This window comes from Triturus cristatus, chromosome 3_1 (genome assembly GCF_964204655.1).
Source record: "Triturus cristatus chromosome 3_1, aTriCri1.1, whole genome shotgun sequence".
Taxonomy (NCBI): Eukaryota; Metazoa; Chordata; class Amphibia; order Caudata; family Salamandridae; genus Triturus; species Triturus cristatus.
Genome location: NC_140583.1, coordinates 517,845,111 through 517,872,167, shown reverse-complemented (window position 1 = coordinate 517,872,167; position 27,057 = coordinate 517,845,111). Strand labels below are relative to the sequence as shown.

Below are 27,057 nucleotides of genomic sequence, written 5' to 3'. Positions count from 1 at the left end.
ATTTAATGGAAGAAGACATGGGCAAATAAGTGTCTAAATACAGTATTAGCATCAACAGAGGATTGCGGTCGCGTGAGTTATAGTTGCCTGCACTAACTATAACGGGGGAATTTCATTGGTTTTTTACGAGTGAAATGTACAGCTAACTATAACATGTGTGAAACCTATGGTTTTTTCAGTGAATATATATATATATATATATATATATATATATATATATATATATATATATAGGCACACACACTCATCCTGCAGCACATACGGGCCAATGTAAATAACGACCCAGCCTATCCTGTAGCCAGGCACTTCAGGGAAAAACATCTGAACAATCTGGATCATTTGCAATACTCTGTTATTGACTGCATACCGATCTCCAAAAGAGGAGGCAACAGAGAAAAACTGCTAAGACAGCTTGAGAGTAGATACATCACTGAATTCAATACCAAGGCACCGGCAGGGCTTAATGCCAGTGAGGACTTACACCACTTCCTATGAGACATCCTTGATACCCTAGGCTAATCTAGTTTTTGATACACTGATTACTGGCCTCCTCCTCCCTTCTACTGATTTCTGTGTAAATACATATGCTATACCTTACCGCTATCTGTATTCTTCATTGTATATATATGGATTTGTTCACTATTATGTATTCATCTTAGATACCTGTATACACCCCCTGTTTACTACCAGATATACCTCTTTTTTGTACCACCTTACAATTTCATTTTGTTTTGTCTTCAATAGCCATTGCACACTAGTGCTGTGATCTCTACTTTAACGCTATTCTGCTCGTTAGCATGGTAGACCTATTTCCATGCTTAACTAAGGGAGACCTATGTCGATTGCAATCACTTGTTAATGCTTCCAATTCCTTTAAGTTCATTGAGATATGTGACACTACCTTGGTCTCACGTGGGGTGAGCCTTTTACCCATTCCTTGGTTCCTTGGATACATAACGTTTTCTTTATTTCTAATATCCCCCGCTTTCTCTTTATATTTATTTATTTTTTATTTATTATTTCTTGCTAGGTAAGGTTGTTTAACCGAAACTGTAATAGTAAAGACTGGCTTCATTTATCTATAACCCTGACTTTGGTCTTCTTAGGGTTCGTTATCCTGACTTCTTACATTTACATTCACTCATAAATTGAACCACACATAGGGCACCGGTGAACCTGCGCCCACAGTAACCAAGCGCCGGTTTTCTTTAAATGAGCACGTCAGGTTCCTGACTGTCGGCCACACGTTATTTAGCTTCTGGTAAAGTACTACGTGCTTTCCCTTCACCTTCCCTCTCCCCTCTCTCCCTTTACTCCATGTATTTAACACATAATGACTCATTTACTAATCACAATCTATGTGTAACATTACATTTGCCAGCATTAAGTAGACGCTCTTTTTCTAAATAATTAATTAAAATTATTTTATTTTATATATCCTTTTTGACCAGCGCTCGCTCACTATTCTTTCCCAAGCGATTCCCCATACTTTGACACACACGTGCTATACTAAGATCTCCATCTATACTTAGCTTTGGCCAGGTCAAATAGTACCCGTGTTTGCTTGCTATATATTACATCTCTTTTCATAGTGTAAAAGATCTGAGCTTACCGCAACTGAGCATTATATTGGCATCTTTGCCTCTGAAGCTCCATAGTCCTTAGCCGCAGGCACATAGCACACCTTGTTGCACTGCCATCAATCGTCCAACTCACACTGGTACTTTCTTTATTAGCCTCTAGTGCCACATGGCACAGTAAGTCTTTTTTCCATATCGCTTGATGAGTCACAATCCTGGACTTACCGCAATCTCTGACAGTAAAGCATTTATTCTGCTGTAAAAACGCACGGTCAAGTTGCAAAATGTCTACTCACTGCATGAACATAGTAAAGTTACTATTCGTTTTATGTGTCACCATGTATGTGTATAAATGTTACTCACTGCTATGCAGCCCAATGTGTGAACAAGGCCGCATGTCTGGCGGCCAAAACGCGTCACTTTTGGATATCTATATGTTGGAATAAAGACACTTGATTCATCATCGCTTGTGGAGTCTGTGCCTTGGTGTTGCGCCGGTGTTACTGGACCAGCCCTAGGATTTTCTTTGGATATATATATATATATATATATATATATATATATATATCTTTCATATTTTGGAGTGGAGACCCCCCCCTTTTTTAAATTATTCCTTACCACCCAATACCTCTACCCACCCTAAACCCTAAAAATATCCTTACCACACAATAACCTTACCCACTCCTAAATCCTAAAAACACACATACTACCTAAAACCCTTACCTACCTCAAACCCTAAAAATACCCTTACCACCCTATACTCCTACCCATCCCTAAACCCTAAAACACCTTTACCACCCTAAACCCCTATCCATCCTTAAACCTCCTACACAGCAATAAGCCTAAAACCACTACCCAACCCCAAACCTAAAACCTTAAGAGTGTGTGTGTGTAAACACACACACACAAACATTTATACTTGCCTTAAATAGACTTTACATGCGTGGTAAAGACATATGCGTGGTAAAAATGTGTGTAGTAAAACATGTGTGGCAAAGGCACTGTGTTAATTTCCGCGTTGTAAAGGTTGTTTCCCAAAGAATTACATCATCACAGCAGACTGCTGATGAGTCAAATGGGAACAGCGAGTACTTCACATGAAACATATTTTGAAACTTTGCTGGACAGTAAAGCCCAAGTTCCGTTCCCTGTTCATTAGTATAGTGCTTTGTACTTCAAAAGCCAACATCTATACACTATTAATTTGTAACTGATAGCGACGATATATAAATTGGGCATTTGTAGAACACGATTACAGCTGTTAGCTATCCAGCTATGTTGACGACAGCCAGGGTTTTAGCTTTCAGCAGAAGAGCAGCAAGAACATTGAAGTTTAAAAAAAATCATTTTTATAACATTTGTTACAACCATACAGGTACTCAAAAACTGATCGTCCCCTTAAATAACAAGCATTTGCAATGCAATATATCTTGTATTTACGAGAGTTTAAGCTATTGTCATCTACAATGGCAATAGCTCAAACTCTTGTAAATGCGAGACCTATTTCACTTCAAAGAAGCGGCCACCATTGTCCGGGGCTGTTTTAAAGTGAAAGCTCGCATGGCGCGCTGAATGTAAGGCAAGCTTGTCATACCTGCAATAGGAGAAACTCATTAAATCAAATAGTACTTACAGACTAAATAGGACATACCGTGTCGCAACAGAAGGAAAAGAGCCAGTCGTCATAGGAGGTTACAAATGAAGACAAGGCTGTACTAAGGAGGGACTAACAAGCCTATTAACAAATCAGAAGCCAGCATTTACAAAAGACAATGACACAAGCCAAAGAAAAATATAGGCGGAGATTGGGTGGGACTTCAAGTACATACTCCAATACAGCATGCTTTGCAGAGCAGTGCATGCGCTGTCCAGGCTCAACCAAAAAACTACTCAATGAATATCATATTTCTTACATTTACATAGTCAGGCCCAATTCTGTGGCCTTTGTAGCTTGTCACAGTTTAACAACAGCACCCCCAAAATAACCATACTGGAGTTCAGAAGGAGAATGAACAATAAAGATGCCTTTAAAGTTTAATTTTTTCTTGTATCAGAGGTCAAATGTTGGGCTCTGTCTTCTGACAATATTCTTTTAACATGGAGACTGGTGTTTACTTTTTTTTCTCTGTCTACCCAGGCCCAGCTCTCCCATGCTGCTGCACTGCTCTGCTTCCTTCCTGATTTTTTGAGTGGTTTCTCCTGCTTTTGCCTCGTTTTTACTGTTTTCGCCTTCCTTTCCCCTATTTTCTGAGTGCTTTATCCTGCTTTTGACTCGTTTTTCACTGCTTCTCCTTATCTTTTACCCTCATTTGCCGCTTTGAACTGTTTTCCCACCTAGCCCCGCCCACCGACTCCCACCGCCCCTTCCTCCTCCCAGGACCTACTTAATGGAGGCCCCAGCGCGACACCATTGAGCAGGCACCAGGCCCAGCTCTCCCATGTTGCTGCACCGCTATGCTTCCTCCCTGTTTTTCTGGGTGCTTTCTCCTGCTTCTGTCTCATGTTTTCCTGCTTTCTCCCTTCTCTATCACGTTTTACGAGTGCTTTCTCGTGCTGTGCCACATTTTCCACTGCTTTCTGTATGAAGCAGCTAGCAACCGCAGCGCCGGGTGATTTTCCGCGCTTGATAAAATCCTGATTGATTAAGAGGATTTGTTGTCAATTATATGACAAAGTGAGTGTGGAAGGAAAGGCTGTAGAATGTTATTTATTCTGTAACACAATAAAATTTGAACTGAACAAAATATTTCAAAATATGTCCCCAGTTAGGAAAGCACAAATCAAGCACTTTCTATTGCAATGCTAAACTGTAATGGAAAAAAATATTTTAATAGTGTTAAAATAAATCACAACACTTTACTTGGTGATGTGCAAAATGAGAATTATTCAGTGAAACCCGATTTCCACAAATTTGTGCATTGAATAGTTTTATCAGTAAAATTACATGTCTATGTACATTTAGGGGCCATGTAATAAATGACAGTGCTCCACACCATGTTTTGGTAATATATTTGCAACATAAAAATGTGTAATCAGCGTACACCTTGTGACCTACTGACTAAGACAAACTCAATAATTCATCAAAAGATTGCGTGCATCCCAGAGGAGGGCAGCCAGCCTAATGGAATGCAAATCTGCTGGTGGAAACCCACCAGTGTACTGGGAGCACAGCGAAATTATAAGTATATATTTTTCTCAATTGATATCGAAGACATGAAACTGTGTTATTCAGAGGTAAATAATACCAAATGTAGCAAACCGAAAACTGGAAAATTATCACATTTTATATGAAGTAAACAAATAACTTTCGTATTTTCAACATAAGACGATCATTTGTATTCAATGATGTCAAACATAGAACAAACAATGTCCAAAAGAATATTTTGTGATTATACAACAAACATAAAATGTCATCTTGCCCTCCTTGCCCAATGCATTTCGGGATATAACTATCCCTTCTTCAGGGGTCTGTAATAAATGAACAACAATAAAACACAAAATGCAATAGTTTATCAAGCACAGCTTAATGTACAATATCCAGTGAGAAACAAAGCTGATATACGTTCAGTAAGAGGCAAAAAAAAGGAAGAAAAGGGAAAATTGTCCCAAATGTTGTGATTAGGCTTTAAGTGAGACAACACATTGTGTCACAGAAAGAGAGAGAGTTGTTGATAAAGATACGACTGCATCCAATAATACATGCAGAATCACCATGCTCTGTTGTTAGTGACCAAATCAGACACTATCACCAGTGTAGTTAGACGTAAAGATAGCTACTGAATGTTGAAAAAACAATTGCCCATCATGTGTATTTAATGACCATGATAGTGTTATAATGAACTTACTAGATAGAGATGGGCTGAATGAATGTATAAACAAATTCAAGCACAACTCTAGTGGTTGTACACTAAAAAGCAAAAAAATCCAATGTTAACGAGTGTGTATCTGAACCACTGACATACCAAAAAGAATTAAAGACCCAAAGAGTAACAACATGGACTTTACCTCGTCACTTAACAGCGTGGAAAGCTGTGTCAGAAAGACGGTTGCTGCTAGATGCACACGTGATCTAAAAAACGCGAATGTGAGCTGATGTTTAAGGTGCTACGGATTAAAAAAGAGAGACGGTGCACAAAACGTATAGAAAAGATGCTTACCCTAAGGTATGATTCATGAACTACATTGTTTTCCACTAAGTGGATCTGTAAAAAGAACGCGATAATGAGCTGTCTCTAACAGCTGCGTGCGATTGCATAAACGATAACAACCAAAATACATATAAAATATTTTTTTCTCCTACTCCAGACTTACGTGTTTAAAAAGAATGCAGCTCCTATACTTCTAAATGTAACCTGGTGTAACAATAAATCGTACTACCAAAGCTTTCGCTTTCCGTAATTAGTTAAACGGTTCCGCGTAGCTCGCACGCATATATACAACAGTGTTCACAAGCTCTGCCCACGCTGAGATGATGAAAATCAAGAAAGTACTACCGTCTAATGATAGCGGTCGCCATCTTGGAATGGTAATATCTAAGCAAAACTAGGATGTATTGAAAAATAACTAATTTGTTGATCCGTGTGCAGAGAAAATTCTTCTGCACTGTAGATTAAAACAAAGTCTGAAAAATCATCTGTTGACTGACATAAACTTGAACATGAAACAAAGAAGCCACGGCAGCATGTCCAATGTCAGGTCGTGTAAACAAGCCAGCTGAATAATAATGCTGGATCACTATGTTCAACTCTGATTCTGCGCCTATAAGGGAAACCACTGGTGCATTGTATAACGGAGGTGAGCGGTTGTAAAAACAAAATACACTTACTGAACCCGAATTGACAGAGGACAAAAAAATGAATGAACGTGTGTGTAGACAAAACCAACGTAGTGCAGTGAAGTGAAAACATGTCCTCAAATGTGTAATAACTACACCCAAGTGAAAAATAAATCAGTAGTTAGTAAATGTTGCCAAAAACAGAACGCATATTTAGAATCTACTGGAGAAATTACAGGAAACACTGCATCTCAATTTTGTCATTGAGACCTCTGGGTACCAAAGTCTGTAAGAATTTCATCCACCACACTTCCCTCTGGCTTAGTTTTTTTGCATTGTCACAACCTGGTTTACAATTTAACAATTCCAAAACAGTGAACCTCAATTGAGCATTTGTATGGTGATGGTCTAACCAATGAGACGGCAAGTATGATTTAGTATTTTTTGTGCAAATTGTACTCTTATGCTCAGAAATGCGTGATATAATTATATGGAAAATGTTTTCAAGACTGCCGCTGCATTGCATTGTGTCATGTCACACAATGTGGTGCCCACCCTGAAAGTATATGAAATGTAATTTTCAAGATGGTTAGGTATTACTCTTGGCTTTGTCAATGCCTACACAATATTAAAAGTATCCATCATTGACAAATCCAATAGCGGACAGTGGCAAGTGGGAGGGGGTAGACAAGGGAAGAAGCAAATGGGTGGAGAGAATTATAGAAAGGAACAGAGAGCCTGACACCAAGCCACAGCAGTGCTTGGTATCAGAGACAGAGAGGATAACTGAGAGGGGAGGCTGTTGGAAAGCTTTCTAAAAAGAAAAAAAGCTACAAAAAAGGGTTAGGACGTGGGGAGTGGGAAGATAGAAATTGTCGGACCATGGGGAAAGAGAAATGCCGAGTGCTAGCATGCTATATGAGCAGAGAACATGCACTCTCATGTAGTGTTAAATGAAAATTAAAAGACAAAAAAAGAAGAAATGTTAGATTAATGGTCAGCATGGAAAAAAACAGCACAAACAGTCAAAAGTCAGGTTAAAGAAGAAATGCCTCAGGGATGGATCAAAGACATGAATAAAGAGAATATGGGCAACAGAGCAATTTAATCATGACCACGGAGCTAACTCAAAGTCCACTCTATGTAGAATATTATGCAGTCCTGTCTGCGAAGGACAGATGAAGTTGACTGTAGCGAGACCACAAACATCCATAAAATACGGTACACCGTTAAGGAGATTCTATTACCAATCAGTCATATTCATTATCAAGATACTGCTTTCTTCCTTGCAGAAGCATTTTTTCTAATTTAGTTGTGTTAAAGCAATTCCTAGTCCACCACCAGAAAATCTATTGCATAATTCACTTAATCTATTATTGCCAGGTTTCTTCATAATGTAAGAAATGTATATGTTATTTATATACATGTTTTAAATATAAATTCCAGATTTATTTGTTGTTATTATAAAAGCAAACAACACAATTTCCCTTTTAATATCAAACAGTCATTCCTCCAATTTGTGATCAGAAAATGGAATAGCCTTCTACATGTATTGGCATGGAGAAGTCTAGCAGCTATCGGTACCCATATCTTTAATTAGTTTAAGGAATAATGGATATGCATTACATCATTATATTTTGTCCTGCAGACTGCAAAAATTGCCCTACTTAAGCTTCACTTTTAGAATTTGTAATACATTAATCCATTATTTGTATTATCAAGCGCCAGTCTGCCATATCAAATTCCAATTTTTTTCAAACATGCTTAATTTGAGTGACTGAAGGCGATTCTGTATATTCCTTTCTTCCTGTTGCAGGTGACGAGAGAGTAAGCAAAGATGAGACCGCTGCCTGCGCACTTTTTGTTTTCCGTTTCGATTCTTACCCATTCATGGATTCTTACCAAGAGAAACGAGAGTTAACACCGATGCCTCCACCGATTTTACCGTGGAGAAAAAGATGTCAGATGTTCTTACAAAGCAGGTGAGGTAGTTGTTTTTCTCATAGAAACCTGAAACTATAATGGAAAATAGATGGATACATGCAATTGAAATCACAGCCTCTAAGGAAGGGAAGTAGATAACCAAGGGCACCTAATGAAACAAGCATTGGAAATGCAATAGGTCTCGTATTTGCTTGAGTTAGAGCTATTGGCATTGTAAATGGCAATACGTTTTACCCATGTATGCATCTGAAGTGTAGTGGAATTATGTGGGTTGAATTTGAAAGCGTTGTGGAATTGTGTGGAGTGGAATTGTGTGTTGTGGAGTGGATGTGAGTAGTGGAAATATGTGGTATGGTGTGCAATGGAATTATGTGGCTAATAATTATGTGGTGTTGAGTGTATTGGAGGTGTGTGGAGTGGAATTGTGTGTTGTGGATTGGAGCTATGTGAAATGGTATTTTGTCTTATGGAGTGTTATGTAGTGTAATTCAATTATGTGGTGTATTGTTGCAAAATGCCAATTTTCATAACCCTCTGACCCAGCTTTGAAGGAGGTTTCATATTTAACAACAATTGTTCAGTAGGTAGGGGATATCAGGCTTGCTTCGCTCCCAGTCGCGTGTGCGCGAAAGGTGTAGCGAGACAGGAACAAAAGAGGCTGAGGAGGACGGAAGAGTGCTTCACGTTCTAGTTGACGCGTGTGTGTCTCCCATCCTGCGTCGCTTCACTTTCCTGAGTTCCTTCCGGGTGGCTCTGAAGTCCGCTGGAGTTGTCTCGCCGGAATCCTGTTCCTTGCCTCTGAATTCGCCTGATGCCGCTGGGGCCTTCAAACCCTGTTCTTCTCTGCTGATTTCACCACCGTGGGGGTCTTCAAATCGTCCCATAATTACGGAGTTCGTCCGACGCTGCGGGGCCCTTCAGAGTCTTCCTTAATTACTGCGGTTCGCCCGATATCACGGGCCTTCAGGAACCTTCCCTAATTACGGCAGTTCGCCCGACGCTGCGGTGGCCTTCATATGTTTTCCTGAAAAAAAACAACATAAGAAATTGATCACAAAGAATCCATTGTCTTCTAAGTGGCAGCATTGATTTTACTTTGCATGAATCATAAATGATACTTATCTGAGACAGTCTCCTCGGTGTATCGACATTCTGTTCCCTTGCTGACATTGCTTGATGGCTATAAGAAAGAAAGATATATATTTATTTAGTCCCCAGAGTTTGAAGGAACTGAAATATATTCTTAGTAATTAGCCCTGCACATTTTTGTGTATATTTTTTTTATTATGTATTATCCTTTCTGGGAGAATATGTTTTTTTGTTTTTCTCCTGGCTTTATTGGATATGAATACATTGGGGTCTACTTGGATTCGACGCTGAACCTCTTTAAGGTTAGTATAATGTGTACCTTTTTGATTACTGTATCTAGATTTCCTAAGTAGTGGCTCATAATTTCATATCTCTTCCATATAGATATATCCCACTGACCCTGTTTGCTATTATCGATATACCTGGGTGGAAGAGAGAGTTCTACAGGTATTTATCCTATTGCATCATTAATTGGGCCTCAGTATTGTATTCATCCTACATGCTCATGGTAATACATAGAGCCTTATCTCTACTACAAGAATCACATCATAGCAGTCTTGATTAGATCGTTCGGGTTCCAGTTAACCTCATACGCGGATGATACGCAAATTGTGCTGTCCATTCAGAAAGGGTCAGAGGCTGAGACCGGATCTAAATGCCATAACTGCATGCAGGCGATTGCAGCCTGGATGGCATCTAACTGCCTTAAGCTGAATGCAGACAAGACTGAGGTGATTGTTTTCGGGAATATTGCTAACCTTTGGACACCGGACTGGTGGCCAACTGCAATGGGTATACGCCCAGTCTCTGTGGCACGGGCAAAGAACCTGGGAGTGATCCTTGATTTGAAGCTTTCTTTTAGTGACCAAATCAGTAAGGTCGTCTTCTTATGCTTTTTCATTCTCGGAATCCTTAGGAAAATCAAATTCCTCCTCCCGGAAGACAGCCTGAAGACAGTAGTCACTGCGCTCATTCTGTCTCAACTGGACTACTGCAATAGTCTCTATATTAACATCCAAAAGAGACATCTGGCCAGACTCCAGATCGTGCAGAATGCGGCAGCCAGGCTGATTACAGGGACACCCAGGTTTGTCTCGGTGAGGTTGGGACTTAGAACTCTTCATTGGCGACCCGTTAAACAACGGATACAGTTTAAAGCCTTGTGCATAGTCTTTAAGGCACTTAACGGAGTCGGTCCTGACTTTTTGAAACACGTGATACAGTGGTATGTCCCTGGAAGAGTCTTACGCTCGTCGCAAGCCAAATAAGTGATCCTCCTCTGCTATAACAAAGCCAGTTGGGGTGGCAGGAACTTTTGTTACTGCGCCGCCAAGGCATGGAACAGCCTGCCTTTCCATCTTAGAAACACAACTGAGCTCCTCCCCTTCAGGAAAAACTTAAAAACATGGCTATTTACATAAACATTCATCTCAGCCAACAGCTACAGATTCTTTTCAGGCGGGTAGTGCACAGTGCCAGGACAACTCAGGGTAACAGAGCGCTATAGAAGTCCTATTAACATAGCATACCATAACATAACATAAGGACCATCCAACAAGAATATCCATACCTGATGCGTGTTGATGTCGTGTCTTCCCTTCTCCTTTTCCTTGTTTTGTTTCCTCTCTTCCCCAAATCTACCGTGTTAGCTTTGACACTGTTCGGCTGACATTGGTGTGTGTGGGAAGTTGGGACCTATATTCAAAACGTGAATCTCACCCCTGCAGAAACAACAGGTGAGAATTATAGGGGACTCCTTGGAACTGACTTTGCCTTCTGCAAAGGTCTAACATTTTGGCAGAAATATTGCAGTCCACTACTGGTTCTGTGGAGACGTTGTGCCTATTTAATGAGTCTGTCCTTGACCCTATGGGCCTGATTCACACATAGCCTCAGCAGTGGTGGCGGAGACTCCGCAGCCGTGGCAGGATCTGCACACTTGTGACGGGAGCTCCGCACTCGTGGTGGGATCTTCACACTGCAGTTTCTCATTGAGACGGTCCCACTACAATTGCGTAAGCTCTTTGTGAATCTGGCCTTATTTTAACACTATTTAGGCAAAGGTTTCATTTCATTAGCATAGTTTTAAGACCATAACACTGCAATCAGCAATAGAAAGATGGTCAGTTTGCCTTTGCAAAGAGCCTTCCACTCTGAGTCAAAATGCATAGCAGCAGGTTTTTTGCCTTAAAATTGTATTTTGTTTAAGTCTTTAAATTATGCAGCAGATGATGGATTATGTGGCAAGTACTCCAAATCTATAACTATGCAGAAATCACCTAATTCCAGTGGCCCTGATTATGGTCTCACTCCTTTAGCCAGGCCTCTCCTGCACCATAATTTCACCAACAGTATCAGAATACAGTGGGTATTCTAGGCGGTGCAGTCCCAACAACATCAGCTGCCTCAGCCTATCCAGCTGTCACAGCAGATGTATTGATTCTTTCAAGGCAGGGGAGAATCTAAATATATCACCAGTAGTGTCAGTTCTCACTGTCCTCTGTGTGCTTTGTTAAATCCAAACTCTGCTGACTTCCTCCCTCACAACATCATCTTTCAGTGGGGAGGTGGGTCTCCCATTTTTTTACTCAGTAGGAAGTTATCACAATGGGTGGTTGGTGATCCAGCTGCTTCACAGGTGGCTGCCACCATTTCTTAAGAGCATGTTCATGCCTTGAACCTTGAAGCGCAGGTCCATGTCTTACTGGAACAAGCAGCCATATGGGAGATACCTCCCGAAGAGGTGGGCACAGACCTTTACTCCCATTGCCTTTTGGTCCACAAAAAGGTCAGAGGCCCAAGCCGTTTTCTGGATCTCCAAATTCTGAACCTGCTCATCTGGTAGGATAAGTTAAAGATGCTGTCCTTGAGTGTGGTCCTGTTGGCCCTAAACTCAGGAGATTGGTTGGTGTTCAGGGATTCCTGGACACCTACTTTCACCTTCCAATTCTTCCCGCTCACATACTCTTCTTGAGGTTCATAGTGGAGTCATACCTTTGCCAATTTGCTGTCCACCTGTTTGGACTGACAAAAGCCCCGACCATCTTTACAAAAGTGTTGGTGGTCATGGTAGCTTCGCTGCAGAGGTTAGGAGCCCATGTACTTCCATACTTGGACGACTGGCTGATGAAGGCAGAGTCCCTGATGCTGGTACAGGAACATCTTGAGCAGGTGATGACTCTTCTCCATGATGTGGACCTAACCTTCAACATCGAGAAGTCTTACCTCACTTCCTCAAAGATGCTGACTTTTACTGGGGCGGTGCTCGACACAATCTTTATCAGTGCTTTCTCTTTCCTCAGAGGATCATAGATATTCATTGATACTTAGACAATAATTCTGATGTGTATGGCTAAATAGTAAATGTCGGCTCTGGAGGACGCCTGTTAGGCCTCATAATATCTGTTGCTTTTTGGGTGCTGGACCATTAAATTTTGCTTTGGTTGTTTGAAGTGCGTAGCTTCAGGAGATTTAGAGGCTTTGGATCTCCGGTCATTAGCACCATCTATTTAAATAATCTCACTAGGGATAGGTGCGGTTGTGCTTTGCCCCAAATCCTCTCCTTTTCTAACAAATTGTGCATCCTGTTGGTGCCTTCTTATGGCATATGGCAGATGAGTGCCCTAATTAGTGTCTGAAGAGACAATGACTGCAACACCAAGGGACCTCTTGGCTCAGGCACACCAGGATCACCACCAGGGATGGACCCATCCAACATTTTGATGGTCACTCATTTTATCTGGCCATCCTGATGATGCAAGACTGTTAGACCTGTCATCCTTGGCGTGGTTTTCCCCCTAACTTGGTGCCTTCAACCCTTTTGTTATGCTGACTTTGTTTTTGCTGGATTTAGGACTCTGCACACTTTACCAATGCTAACCATTGCTAAAGTGCTTCTTCTCTCCCTTTAAAACATGGGAGAAGTGGTGTATGCCCAATTGACATATCTAATTTACTTACTAGTCCCTAATAAAGTAGTACTATATGTACTCGGGCCCGTTTATGAAATGCTCTGCCACCCACTTAATCAGCACTTTAAATAAGTATCAGGTCTACCTTTGCAGCATGTGTGTGCAGTTCTTACACTGCAGTGTCAACCTGGCAAATTAAACCTTTTGCCAGGCCCAAACCTTCCTTTTTAATACATGTAAGCCACCCCTAAGGTAGTCCCAGGACAGCCCAGAGGGCTGGGTGCAGTGGATTTAATTAGTGGGACATGTACTTTTTAGTTGTACATGTTGTGGTAGTGAAACACTCTTACATTTATTTTTTACTACTCCAGGGCCAACCTCTCCCTTAGACTGACATTGGAGTTACCTCATCATATCTAATAAGTGAGGCAACAAGTTCAAGTTTGGTGCCTTTGTAATTGTAATTGAAAAATCCTCTCTCATAGTGAAGTCGGATTTCAAATTACAATTTTGCAAATGTCACTTTTAGAAAGTTAGCATTTTCCTGTCTTAGCCATTTAATGCCTGTGCTTGTCTCTGGGTCATATGACTGGGCGTAGCTAACAGTTGGGCTTTGTGTATTCCTCCTACACAGTCACACAAAAAAGAGCTTAGATGTGGCTGGATGGGCCGTCAATGGCAGAATGGGAGGGCGGAGCTAGGCACAGCTCTGCTTACACTTGAATAGGTTGTGTACTGCCTCCACACAAAGGACTAAATACTCCCTGTGATAGGTCTACAGCCAGGACAGGGAAGGCAGGATGCATGGGTACTTCAAAGGGAAACCTTTAGAATCTTCTCCCACTCCTAAGGAAGACCCAGGTATACATATTGGACCCCAGACACCAACATCTGGACCTGTGGATACTCTGCCAAGACGAAGGACAGCTGTGCTTTTGAAAGGACTGCAACTGTGCTGGGCTGCTGTGCTGATCTGGTGACTGCTGTCCTCTGCCTGGGTGAAAAAGACTAGGCCTGCAGCTTTTGAACCTGGGACCCCATAGTGACTCCAAGGGCTAGTTGTTTGGCCTCCTGACTAGAGCCTTAGGGGCAGACGACCCCAACAGCCTTGATTCCTGCACCTAGACTCTGCCATAAGTGAGTCATACCCTGCCAAGCGGTGCCACCTCAGTCCTGGACACTAAAAGTGGGCCAAAAGGTGCTCTACTAGTGCATCTGTGGACCCAGCATGACAAATGCATCTCCTCTGCTGCGTGCAAAATCCCGCCAGAACCGATGCAGCACCTCTGCTGCGAGAGTTCTCCAATGCAGGGACTCCGCATCGACCATGCACCCCACATCTGAGCTGCTGCGGTGCGAAGCTTCACTGATGCAGGCCCTCCATCGCAAAATCTCTCATCAACAGCAGCCTTAACAATGATGCAGGCGCTCGCATTGCCGCTCTTTGGAACCAACCCATCACCTCAACTGCACGACACATCCTCAACGCTGGATTTCGCATTGCAGGCCTTTGTCAATGGGATCCTCACCGATAACGCAGGACCACGCATCCCAGCTGTACAGCTCCACAGCTCCTAAGAAACCGACGTATCTCCCTGGCTCTGCAACGCATCCTCGACACAGGACCTTGCAACACTCCGCAGCCAGGATCTAAGGTACTCTTGTTCAGCTGGCCTAACTGGGTCCCTGTAGCCGGCTTGCGCTCCATCGCAGTTGGCCAGAACTTGTGACTTTGTCTTGGGCCGGCAAGACAAATATCCTCAGTCGGTGCTTTGTACTCTTTGGTGCTCTTTTCCCAGAAATTTTTAACTAACATATATCTGGTTCACCTGATTGGCTTTTTAAAGGTTTGGTAATGATTTGGTTTTTAAAATTTTCTCTATTCTTCTAAATTTCTGTGGAATTTTTCTCGGGCTATGTTTTCACTTTATCAAAACTTACAAAAATGCCAACTCCACAAAAATATACTAGGGTATATCTCTGACTAGTCTGCAGGGGAAAAAATTCACATACTTATTTAAAGAATATAGTTTCATGAGTCAGACATTGTCAAACAATCTTTTATTGAGATAATAGTCTCTCCAATTTTTTCATATAGAATTTAATTCTTATCATTTAACAAAGATTCATCCAATAACAAAGTATTTTATATCCCAAATGCTATAGCATCTCCCGAATCAAAACTCTCAAAGGGAGATATAGTTACATAGGGGCTCATTATGATGTTGGTTGGAAAGCCTCTGACCACAGGTCAGAGGCTTTCCGACCAACATCCATGGTTTAAAGACCGACTGCATAATTGCAATGTAGGCAGTCGGAGTTTAAACTGGCCAGTTATTCTGGCTGACTTCCAACCTGAGCCCATCGGCCAGTCGGAAACTGCCACATAGTCCCTTATGGAAAACCTGTTGTAAAGTGATTTAGAGGTACCCGAGCAGGCCCCCCCATCCCTCAGCAGTCTCTGGTTGGGGTCTGGGGGGGGGCACTAAATTCCTGCACCATGTGGCAGTGACCGTGATGTGCCTGCCACTCCGTGCAGGGATTTACACAAACCCGCAATTCTCTAAGGGAGCTTGTGCTGAAGGCGGAAACTTCCTGCAGCACAAGCTCCCATAGAGAAATGGGAGTTTGCAACCGCACCATGGGTGGTCGCATAATAATAAGTTGTTCGGAACTGCTGACCTACGGTCGGTCGGTTCCCACACTGAAACTGTGTCGGGAGGCCTCATGTCCACCTGACATTGTAATTAGGGCCTTATTGTTTCATATGCGGACAATTTATGACAGGATTCCCATTACTCCACTCAGGTTGAAATGTCACACTCATACTGTTATCTACCATACTAGCAAAGCAAATTAAAAAATATAACTCACTTTCCCGCCAATTCATGACATGATATATTCATCAATATAACGAGTAGCTTAGTTAGGAAAATTTAATTGCACAACTAATCAGAGAGGATCGATATCTGTATCACTTAATATATATACTTATTTGTAGATCATTTGTAAAACTAGTAACTATTTTTCCATTTTATACGCACGCCCTGGTTTGAATCCAGGTTTTGTTTGGGCTGCAATTCACAAAATTACAAACATTAAAAACACAAAAACTGTCTGAATATGCTACTCTGTTTTAGGTAGAAAGCATTCTTTGGAAACACTATTTCATGGTCAGATAGAGCTGCTCAGTGGAAACTCAGTGATTAGAGTTTGACATGGATAGCCTTCTATTCCTTGAATATGGTCAGATTCTTCAGATGTTGTTCTTCTTGAAGACGAATGGTGAAGTTTCCTAAAGCGCCTTGCTTATGAGAAACGTATTCATCAACATAATTCAATTTTTTATCAGGCAATAAAAAAATGCGCCTAGAATCAGTAGACCTGAATTCATGAGACTATGGAATGGCTAAAGGCTTGATTTACATTTTGGAGGAGAGGGTACTCTAGTCGCACTGGCAAAATATCCCTCGAACGGCCCGACACAGTAAGGTCTGATTGAGGTTTGACCATATATCTCAACTTCGCCCCGTATTTTAGAGAGGCAAATACATAGCTAACATTCACTGTCCGGGGGCAAGTGAAAACTGCAAAATCCCCCCTCGCCATAGGACAAAACTCCTATGCCAAAGGAGCATTGCTTTTTTTTATTTTCAAAAAAATGTAAAATAAAAGAAAACATGGTAAGTTTGCCATACGGCTCCGTCATGTTGACGGAGCTGCCCATCAAACTTACAATGAATTGAAATTAGCCTTTGTGATGCTATAGATAGCCGCTTGGCCAGCGAGCATCTAAAAATTGGCAGGTGGGGACACCATCAGGGCGACAAAGTACTTTACTCCGTTGCCCTGATAGAGTAAAACCCTGTCCGCCAAGTATGAATCAGACCCTAAGACTTCTTCGAGGAAATAGATAAAAAATAAATAAAATTCAGATCTGATTTCCTAATTGTAATTATTGTTTGAGAATAAACAGATTGGAATTATTGTGTAGATTTTTTACCCAATCATGGTCTGCAATTCTATTTTAAACCGAATCGTGACGTTTAAGTTTGTCATTGCTATGTTAATTTTCAAACTTGTGGCCTACAAATTATGGACTAATCTTCCTGCTTCATCTCTGGGAACCACAGTCTTTGTTCTTGTCCTATCCAAGATGTGATGCATGTTCTTTATGTCTGCCCTGATTTAACCCTTTTTTTTAAGTTTTAAAGAGAATTTTATTAAAGTTCATTTACAACATATTATCAACAAAGCATAATATTAAAACTTATCTCAAGTAGAAAAATAGAAAGCCATATTTAAGAGAGAGCAAGAGAAGACAAGAGAGAGAGGTAGAAAAGAAAAAGGTAGAAGGCATCATCAGATATAGCAAAAGCAATTGCAGTAGAAATGTAATCACTGCTATACAGAGCTATACATAAAATGAAAAAGTGCATCAGATGTACAAAAACTCTTCCAATAAAGATATACACAGTAGTTATAGATTAAACAATTAAAGTATGTACAAAAAACCATTAGGAATGCCATCATGGGGGTTTGGGAACTTCTTCTGTACACGGATTATGTAGGGGTAGGGATCGAGCAGACACATCTAAGAAATCTGTGATGGGGAGCCATAATAAATCGCGCTTAATAGCAAGTGTAATGGGGTAAACATAGGCTCTATCAAGTCTGTGATGATAACAAACTCCATACCACCAAGCCTGAAAGGAAACACACGAGGTATCCTTCCAAGATTTAGTGATTTGCTGAAACGCTACAGCCAAAAGTAAATCAATAATGGACGTGTTAATGTTAAGAGAGGACCATATGTCTGAAAGACTACCTAAAAAGATATGTGAAAGTGTAAGAGGGAAAGAGGTGGAAAAAATCCTATTAATCTGAGCCCATACCTCAGACCAGAATTTATGAATCTTCGGGCATTTAAATAACATGTGCTTAAGATCCGCCCCTGACGCTGAACAAGACCAGCAAGAGGAGGGAATGGAAGGATCAATTGAATGTAATTTGGCAGGAGTAATCAAAAGTCTGTTGTATATAAAAAATAACGTTTGGGTCGTATTTGCTGCTCTAGAGGTTTTCCTTATCTTAGTCCAGATCCTATACCACAGTGAGACAGAGAAAGTGTCCTCTACATCTGACTCCCAGTCCAATTCTGTTTTAGATTTATCGCGAATACTAATAGTATCTCTCAATTTTGCATATATCTGGGAAGCAGAAGAAGAAGCCAGTAAGCAAGGAATAGAGAGAGGAGAAAAATTAGTGTGGGTGATGGAGTCAGAAATAACATTGTACCTGTTTTGCAAAACCTCACGTAAAAGCTCATATTTGGATGCATGTGATACATGCAAAGAAAAACGAGATTGGAGGATAGAAAAAGGAATACACGTGCCCTCATCAAACAGTTGATGGGTCCAGAATATACCAAGGTCATACCAATCCTTCCAAAAAAGTATCCTATTTCGAAGTTTAATAAGAGGGTTATACCACACGGGAGATTGTAAAAAACGCGAACGGTCATCTAAACCAGTTAATAAGAGAGGAGAAAAGGTTTTCCGAGAATTTTTAAGAATAGGGAGAGAGAATTTATTGGGAATATGGGACAGTGATACAAATTCGTCAAAGGTAAAAGGATGAAAAAAAGATGATTCAATCTCAACCCACAGAGGTCTTGACAGGGCGTCGGACACCTGTCCGGATAATAAAGGGATAGAGTGTTTAAGGAAAAATGAAGAATGATAAGAGGCAAAATCCGGAAAATTAACTCCACCCAACTGCTTAGGGCATTTAAGTTTTGCAAAGGACATTCTAGCCTTTTTATGTTGCCATAGGAATTTAGAGAGCGTAGAATAAATATTCTTATAACAAGACTTAGGGATATTAACTGGAAGGTTAGAGAGGTAAAACAAAATAATGGGAACTAACATCATTTTAATCGAGTCTAGTCTTCCCCACCAGGATAAAAACAAGGGATGCCAACGAGTCGTAGAATCCAGTAACAATGTTTGTAGGTTTTTAAGATTAAGCGCTACAGTGTCTTTAATAGAGGATTTAAACCATAGGCCTAAATATTTTATCTTAACCGGACTCCAATGAAAGGAAGAAGTCAAAAAGTCTGCATGAAAACAAAATTTATTCAGGGGGAGAATTTCACACTTATCAACATTAAGCTTATAACCTGAGACTCTCGCAAAATTAGATACTTCAGATAAAAAGGATGGAATAGAGGACTGTGGATTGGAAATAAATAAGAGAATATCGTCTGCATAGGCAGAGAGTTTCAAATACTTATCCCCATATGGGAAACCAGTAATCTCTGTATTCATGCGAATTTTTATCAAGAATGGTTCTAATGCCAAAATGAAAAGAAGAGGAGAAAGAGGACAGCCTTGTCGGACACCTCTGAAGAGGGGGAACGAAGAGGAGACGAGACCATTGGCCAAGATAAAGGACCTAGGAAAAGAATATAACAAAGAGACATAAGCAAGAAATTTCTGGCCAAAACCAAACCAAACCAGAACTGCAAGCATAAATTGCCAGTTAACCCTATCAAATGCTTTTTCAGCATCTAACGCAACAGCGGCTAAAGAATGTTGATAGGAATGGGATTTACTCAGTACATTAAAAAAGAGGCGAGTATTGTCAGAAAGGTGACGACCTTTAATGAAACCACATTGTTCCTTACCAATTATGCTAGGTAAAATTTTATCAAGGCGGAGTGCAAGAATTTTTGCGAAAATTTTATAGTCCAAATTGATCAAAGAGATGGGCCTATAATTTTTGCATAAAGTATGGTCTTTATTGTCCTTAGGCAGGAGACAAATTAAGGCCTCTTGAAAAGACCCTTCAGATTTTTTGGACGATATAAAGAATGAAAATAATCGATGAAGTTTAGGAACAAGCAATTTAGCAAAATGTAAATAAAATTCTATCGTAAAGCCATCTGGCCCAGGAGCCTTACCTTTTTTGATTATTCGAATGGACTCTAAAATATCCTTAGAGTCTATATCTGCCTCCAACGGGGCAAAGTCAGTGTCTGGAAATGAAGGAGGAGGAATGGAAGATAAATAACGATCAATATCTGTTAACAGAGGAGGAGATTCCGGAGTATACAAAGTTTGATAAAAATTAGTGAATTCTGCCAGAATATCTTCATCTTTGTGAAGAATGAGATTCGATGAAGAGACGATAGACTCAATTTTTGTGCGTTCTTGCTTAACTTTAAGATACTTGGCAAGAAGATTGCCTGCCTTATTTTGCGCACAGTAATATTTGGCACTGGATTTAAGTAGGATTAGGTTAGCAGATTCCGTGGAGAGTTTATTAAAGGAGAGTTTGGCCTTGAGAAGTTTATCTAGATCAGACTGAGACTTAGTTAAATAATAAGAATGCTCTAATTGCTTAATTTGTGTATTAATTAACTGTAAGGAATGGGAAGCGTTGCGCCTTTTATGGGAAACAAACGAGATAATGAAATCTCTAGAGGCAGCTTTAAAAGTATCCCATAGTACCTGAGGGGATATCAAAGGAGACTCATTTTCAGTAAAAAATAGGGATGAAAAGTCAAGGAAAGCTGGAGTGAATTTGGGATCTAATAGGAGAGAATTATTAAATCTCCACCTCCTGGTACCTTTTATGGGGGGAAGCAGATCGAGGCATAGAGAAACTGGAGCATGATCAGAAATTAAGATGGACCCTATTTCAGATCTGGTAATATGTTGGATCAAAGCTTTAGAGACAAAAATGTAGTCGATCCGGGACTGTGAAGAATGGGCTGGTGAGTAATATGTATATTCACGAAGTGTAGGATGGCAGAGTCTCCAAGAATCAACAAGGGAGCGTTGGGATATAGTGGATGTAAATTGAGTATGTATGGAGGATGGTGAGAAACGTGAGTGTGAGTTGCGGTCTAGTAGGGGATCCATAACCATATTGCAATCTCCTCCTAAAATCAGATAATCATCAGAAGATTGCATTAACGAGACTAGTATCTGGGGCCAAAATAATTTATCATATGTGGAGGGAGCATACAGATTAAAAATAGTTAGAGGGACTTTATCAATTAATACAGATACAATGACCCACCTACCATCAGAGTCATTGGCTTGATTTATAAGTTTGATATTTAACCGCTTATGACAGAGAATTGCGACACCATTACGTTTCCCTGAACCAGGAGACGCAAATACATGACCTACCCAGTTACGGCGTAACTTGGCAACTTCCACTTCTTGTATATGGATTTCTTGTAACAGTACAATATCTCCCTTTAAATTTGCTAGATGAGACAAAACTCGTTGCCGCTTAATGGGGGAACCCAAACCCTTAACATTCCAAGTAAATATACTTAACGACATCTAAAGATATGACTCATAACAATAATAACTCTTGTGTATAGGACAATCAAGTAAATGAATATTCAAACAATCATCATATAAAGATTGGAGAGAAATAACATTAGCATTAGAAGAAAAATGAGAGGATGTAGCACAGAAATTTAAGATAAGAGAATGAAAGGAAAAGAAGAAAATATAAATAGAAAGAGATAAGAAAAAACGAGAGGGAGTCAGAAATAAGAGATGCAATAAATGCCAGGAACATATCTGAAAATGAGATAAAGAGAAAACTAGCAAAACAGTAGGGGAAAAAGAGATAGTAAAGAGAGTTAGAACAAGAAACAGAGAAACAACGCCAGCAATATGTGCAATGTAACGGCAAAAAAAGAGGAGAAAAAGAAAGAACATGGGAAAAGGAGAAACTAAGGAAAAAGTAATGAGAGAATAAACTTTACAAAACAACGCCGTTGTGCGAGGAGAAAAACAAAGAACCAAAAGACATGGTAGAAGAACGCAATATAATGCATCATAAAGACATACCACAGGTAAACATTGAGGATGGGGAGGGTGAAGCCACATAGGAAAAGGCAGCATACCAAGACGGACAACTCCAAGACTGACGAAGGTACGAAGGACGACGACCTCCAGGGACAATGAAACAGGCAGGAGGAAGGGAATCAATAATATATCTACAAAGGAAACAAGAAGAAAAAATGTTAACCACCAAAGTTATATACGAGACATAGGGAAGAAAGTGCAAAAAACTAAGCATAACACAGAGGAACACAACAAAGGATAAGACATTGGCCGGAGTTACGAGCGAGACATGTCCATAGATTCATCCCTACATGTGTCCAAAAAATGTTGAAGAAGCGCAGGATCTTCATAATTAGTTGTTTTGTTTTGATACGTGACTTTGAACAGACATGGATGAAACAACCCATAACGAGCATTCAAATTACGGAGAGCAGGCCTCATATCCAAAAATTTCTTCCGACGATCTGCCGTGGCTTTAGAATAGTCTTGGGCAAAAAATAGATTAGAACCATTCCAAAGAATCTTTCCTTTCTGCTTGGCGGCTTGTAAGACTTTAAGTAGGTCGGTATACTCCAAAAAATATAAAATAACACCTCTTGGCTTCCCATGAGAGGACGAAGGAGAGGACGAAGCAGAAGAATTCGGCATATGACCCAAGCGGTGCGCTCGCTGGATGTTGAGAGGAGGTGTGGCAGGAAAACCAAGAAGTTTTGGCAAAAAAGAGCGGAAAAATAGCAAGGGGTCGGAACCTTCACTTCCTTCCGCAAGACCATAAATGCGTAGATTATTGCGCCTATTCCTGTTTTCCAAATTCTCCACCTGTTGTGTCAGATGCATAATCTCCCTTCGCATCACAGGAATGTGGTCTGTAGCAGCTTGAATAGAGTCAACATGAATTTCCAGTGCATCAACTCTCTTCTCCGTATTTGACCAATTATCTTCCAGTTGTTGGAGGCGAAAATTAGTCTCTGTCATGTATGGCTTAAGAGAGCGAATTTCGTCCAATAAAAGTTCCATTGAAAGCGTAGGTGAAACATTAGGAGGAGAAGGAGGGTTGATTTTTGTTCTTTTACCCGAAGATGCAGAAGAGGCAGAGGGAATCTTAGAGAGTGACTTATTACTGGAGCATGAAGAGACGGAAGCCAGAGGCGCAGAATTAGTAATTTCAGAGCCGGGCTCTTCCACCGACTCCTGCAACACACTGTAAGGATTAGGGTCCGCCATAGACAAAGACTTAGGCTGCTGGACGCCACCACGGCTAGTGCGAGGCATTGCCATTCAATTCCAGAGATGGAAAACCAAGAAATGTGGGTAAAATAGCTTGTTTTTAAAAAAATTAACCAATGAGGCAGAGATGAGTAACCTACCTCATGAATATACCAAAAGCCAAAAGTCAGTAATTTTCAGTAATTTGACATCACCACGACGTCAGGAAGACATAGAAACCAAGTTGTAGACAATTGAGGCCAAAAAAGCGCTCACCGCTAGTCACATAGACAGATGGATGTGAGGAAAGCCTTCAAGGACGAAACGCGGGAAACCGGAACATCCAAAATGGCGGCCGCGGCGTTCACGGAGCCTCGATAGACGCAGGAAGCCAAAAAGCAGCCGATTCCGCTGTTATTCAGACCCCATGGACGTCACAAAGAGTGCAGGCAGGAATCCGGAGCATGATTCCACAATCTGGGGAGTTTGCCATGAAGGGAAGAAGCCCTGGAGGAAGACGAACGCACTACTCCGTCACGGAGCTCCGGTAGGCAGCGGCCATTTCCTTCGGCGTTCAAGCCACGCCCCCTGATTTAACCCTTTAACGTCAACAATATGCTACTCCCAATTTGGCAGACACAATCAATGCTGCTATCGACTTTTTACATTTTTAAGTCATTTTTATCTATTAAAAAGTTATTGTATTTTTGTGAAATATACCATTTGTTAAATAAAATACACGTTCCACATCCCAGTCTATTATTTGCTCACCATGCCACCTTACACAGGAACCATCAATATGCAAATTAGCCTCGCTCAAGTTGAAGAAAACTGGATTTCCTTTATCCTACCCTATGCTTGTTCTCGCTGGTGGCTCTGACTGCTCAGTAGTGCTGGGACAATTTTCAGAGTTGGGTGGTTTGCCACTAATGTCAGCTGGAGGGCCGTTTTCAGTTTCACTTTTTGTATTCCTGAGGGGGCCGATCTAAGTAAGTGATTTTACCTTCAGTGCCACGTAACCAAAGAGCATTTCAAGGAACTCTATTAAGAACATTTCTGTTGGTGCCTCTTTACAAAAAACTGTGAGAAGTTAGTTTTTAAACATTGCCTTTTGCAGTACACACTCTCCCGTTTTTGTGAATGAATGAATGAATGCACAGGGGTGGCTCTTCTGTGAGAGCGGAGGAGCGTCGCCGCGCTGCCAAAAATGCCCCTCGGAAAGCCCCAGTGATGAAAAATAAAATGGTGATAAAGTTCAATGCAATTCAATATCTTTATTCGGAAAGTTTACCCTTCCATAAAAGTACATACATATAAAATAGTCACCAATACAGCAACACAAGTGCATTGACGTATTATTATAAATCAGATAAAAAATGTCTATACATAATACCATACACTGAAAACAAGACTTAAAAGCACAAAATAGCAGCAGGTTGTTATAATAGTAAAGTGCCACGTGGCCTCACAGCATGTCTTAAAGATGAGGCTACATATAAACATGTTTCAGTATCAGACAGTTGGAAAATTGATGAGAGACATTGCGCCACTCTGTCTGATATTGCGATATATCCTTTTTAAAAAGTGGAAGCAAGAATAACCTTGTATACAATTAATAAAATTTTCGAAACAGTAAAAAATGTATCATGGTTTGGCCTGACTTATTATTACACGGGCAAGGAATAGCAGCAAGATTTGGTTGGTACCCAGAAGGAAAACAGTATCAGTACAAAACCTAAATAGCAGGGAGCGCTCCCATCTCCCACAAGACTATTCTAAATAAATGGGCGGTAGCACGGAGATACTCTGGGACAAATATACAGTTATCACTGGTTTCCCTGCTACACTATTAAAACGATTTTCATGTGCTAGGTTATAAAAAGCTGAGGCTACTTTCCTTTTATTAAAGGTAAGGCATAAATCTCTTATTGTAAAAGCTTGCTCCATACCAATTTTCCCGAATTCCGATTTAATATATTTGAACCTCGAAGGCCATTATCACAGGAGATGCAGTCATTTATTATATCTCTTGTGAGGAATGCCTGGTCATTACTCCAAATGGATAACCAAAGTAACAATGGCCTCACTATAATAAAATCAGATATGTATAACAGATTTATTTCTTTATGGCAGATGATGTGGGGGGAAGAGAGAGGTACACCCAACAGGCGCCTGCAGAGCCTGTTTTCATCTGATTGTATGGTTATGCAATTTGCATCCCCCCAAATTGCGGACCCATAGGTGGCGATTGGAACACATTGGGACTTATATATGTGTAACATTGCTTTCAACTGCCCCCCACCACGGGTTGGGGAAGGGAGAGCGTTTTTGTGAATTAATGAATGAATGTACAGGGGTGGCTCTTCTGGGAGAGTGGAGGAGCGTTGCCCCACTGCCAAAAATGCCCCAGTGATGAAAAAAAAGGGTAATAAAGTTAAGTTATTACTATTTTATTTTTCATCCACCCTTCCTGAACCAAGTGTCAGGACGGGCGGGGCGACTGCTGCACTGCTGCTGAGTGGCAGCAGTGAGCTGTGCACTAAAGTTTAAAGTGTGGATGTCTTTTTGGCCAGCCGTCTTGGGAAGGCCAGTCAGATCTACGCATTTTAAACTTCTCTAACCAAGCTGTCTTAAGACAGCTAGATTAGAGCAAGCGCAAGCTTCCAGTGCCCTAGGGAGCGCCGAGAGAGGCTGCTCCCTCCAATCCTGGAGCTGCTCTCATACTGGTGAGACAGCATCAGGATTGGTTAAGGGAATTTGCTGGAGACAGAGCAGTACACGGAGGGAGTGAGGAGGCCGTCGGACATCGTGCAGCAAGCAAGGTAAGTGGTTATTTCTTTTTATTTACGCTTACCACTCACCTTGAATGCATGCATGCACCGATCACACATTTGTGTGCCACCCCCCACTCTGACTACTTACCAGCTGCCAATATGAATGCACACTGATACCCGAGGAGATGTCCTGGCACTAGAGGGAGTAGGATCATATTTGAGACTGAAGAGTCAAGATGAAAAGCTAGAAATTTAATGATTGCTAAAAAAGCCATGTCTTAAACACTTTTCAGAAGAGAACCACAGTGGGAGATTTCCTGATGCAAAGTGAAAGAGAGTTCTAGGTTTTGTATTCAATGTAATGGAGGGAACAACCACTAAGGTGGGGCCTTCTAATCATAGGAACTTGAGTAAACAGGTTAGCATAAGAATGAAGTGAGCAGAGAGAACATAGTGCTTGACTTTACAATTGATATAGGCAGGAATCTGCTGATGGAAACATTTTTGGGTGAGACATAGGTCCTTCAAGCTAATAAGTGCTAAACTTGCAAAGATGGGGCTGCAAAATTACATGAAGGGATATTGAGGATAACGTGTGCAGCTCTATTCTGTGTTGTCTGGAGATATTGAAGTAGGTATTCCAGGAGGCCCAAATATAGTGAGTTGGCATAATCAAGTCTTGCTGAAATGGACCTTGCATGGCATGTTAGCAAGAAGCTACGGGCAGGAAAGAGAGAGTTTTCTTAAGTATGTGAAGGAAAAGGAAACAGACACATGAAGTGTGGTTATTCTGAGTGTTGAATGATGTCAGGATCAAAGTAGGTTCCGATACTTTTTGCCTATAGCAATGACATGCTAAGAGATCCTATTTCAAGAGGCAACCATGCAGAAGACCAGATGACA

General features: G+C 40.9%; 1 protein-coding gene across 3 annotated transcripts in view; it reads left to right on the top strand.

Moving 5' to 3' along the window:
* Positions 1 to 27,057, top strand: part of WDR93 (WD repeat domain 93) — a 486,239-nt gene that overhangs the window by 408,098 nt on the left and 51,084 nt on the right. For all 3 annotated transcript variants that reach the window (XM_085644428.1, XM_085644426.1, XM_085644427.1), the window contains one exon: positions 8,171 to 8,336. In XM_085644428.1, coding sequence (XP_085500554.1) covers positions 8,171 to 8,336 — 166 coding nt within the window. The remainder of the gene's footprint in view (positions 1 to 8,170; positions 8,337 to 27,057) is intronic.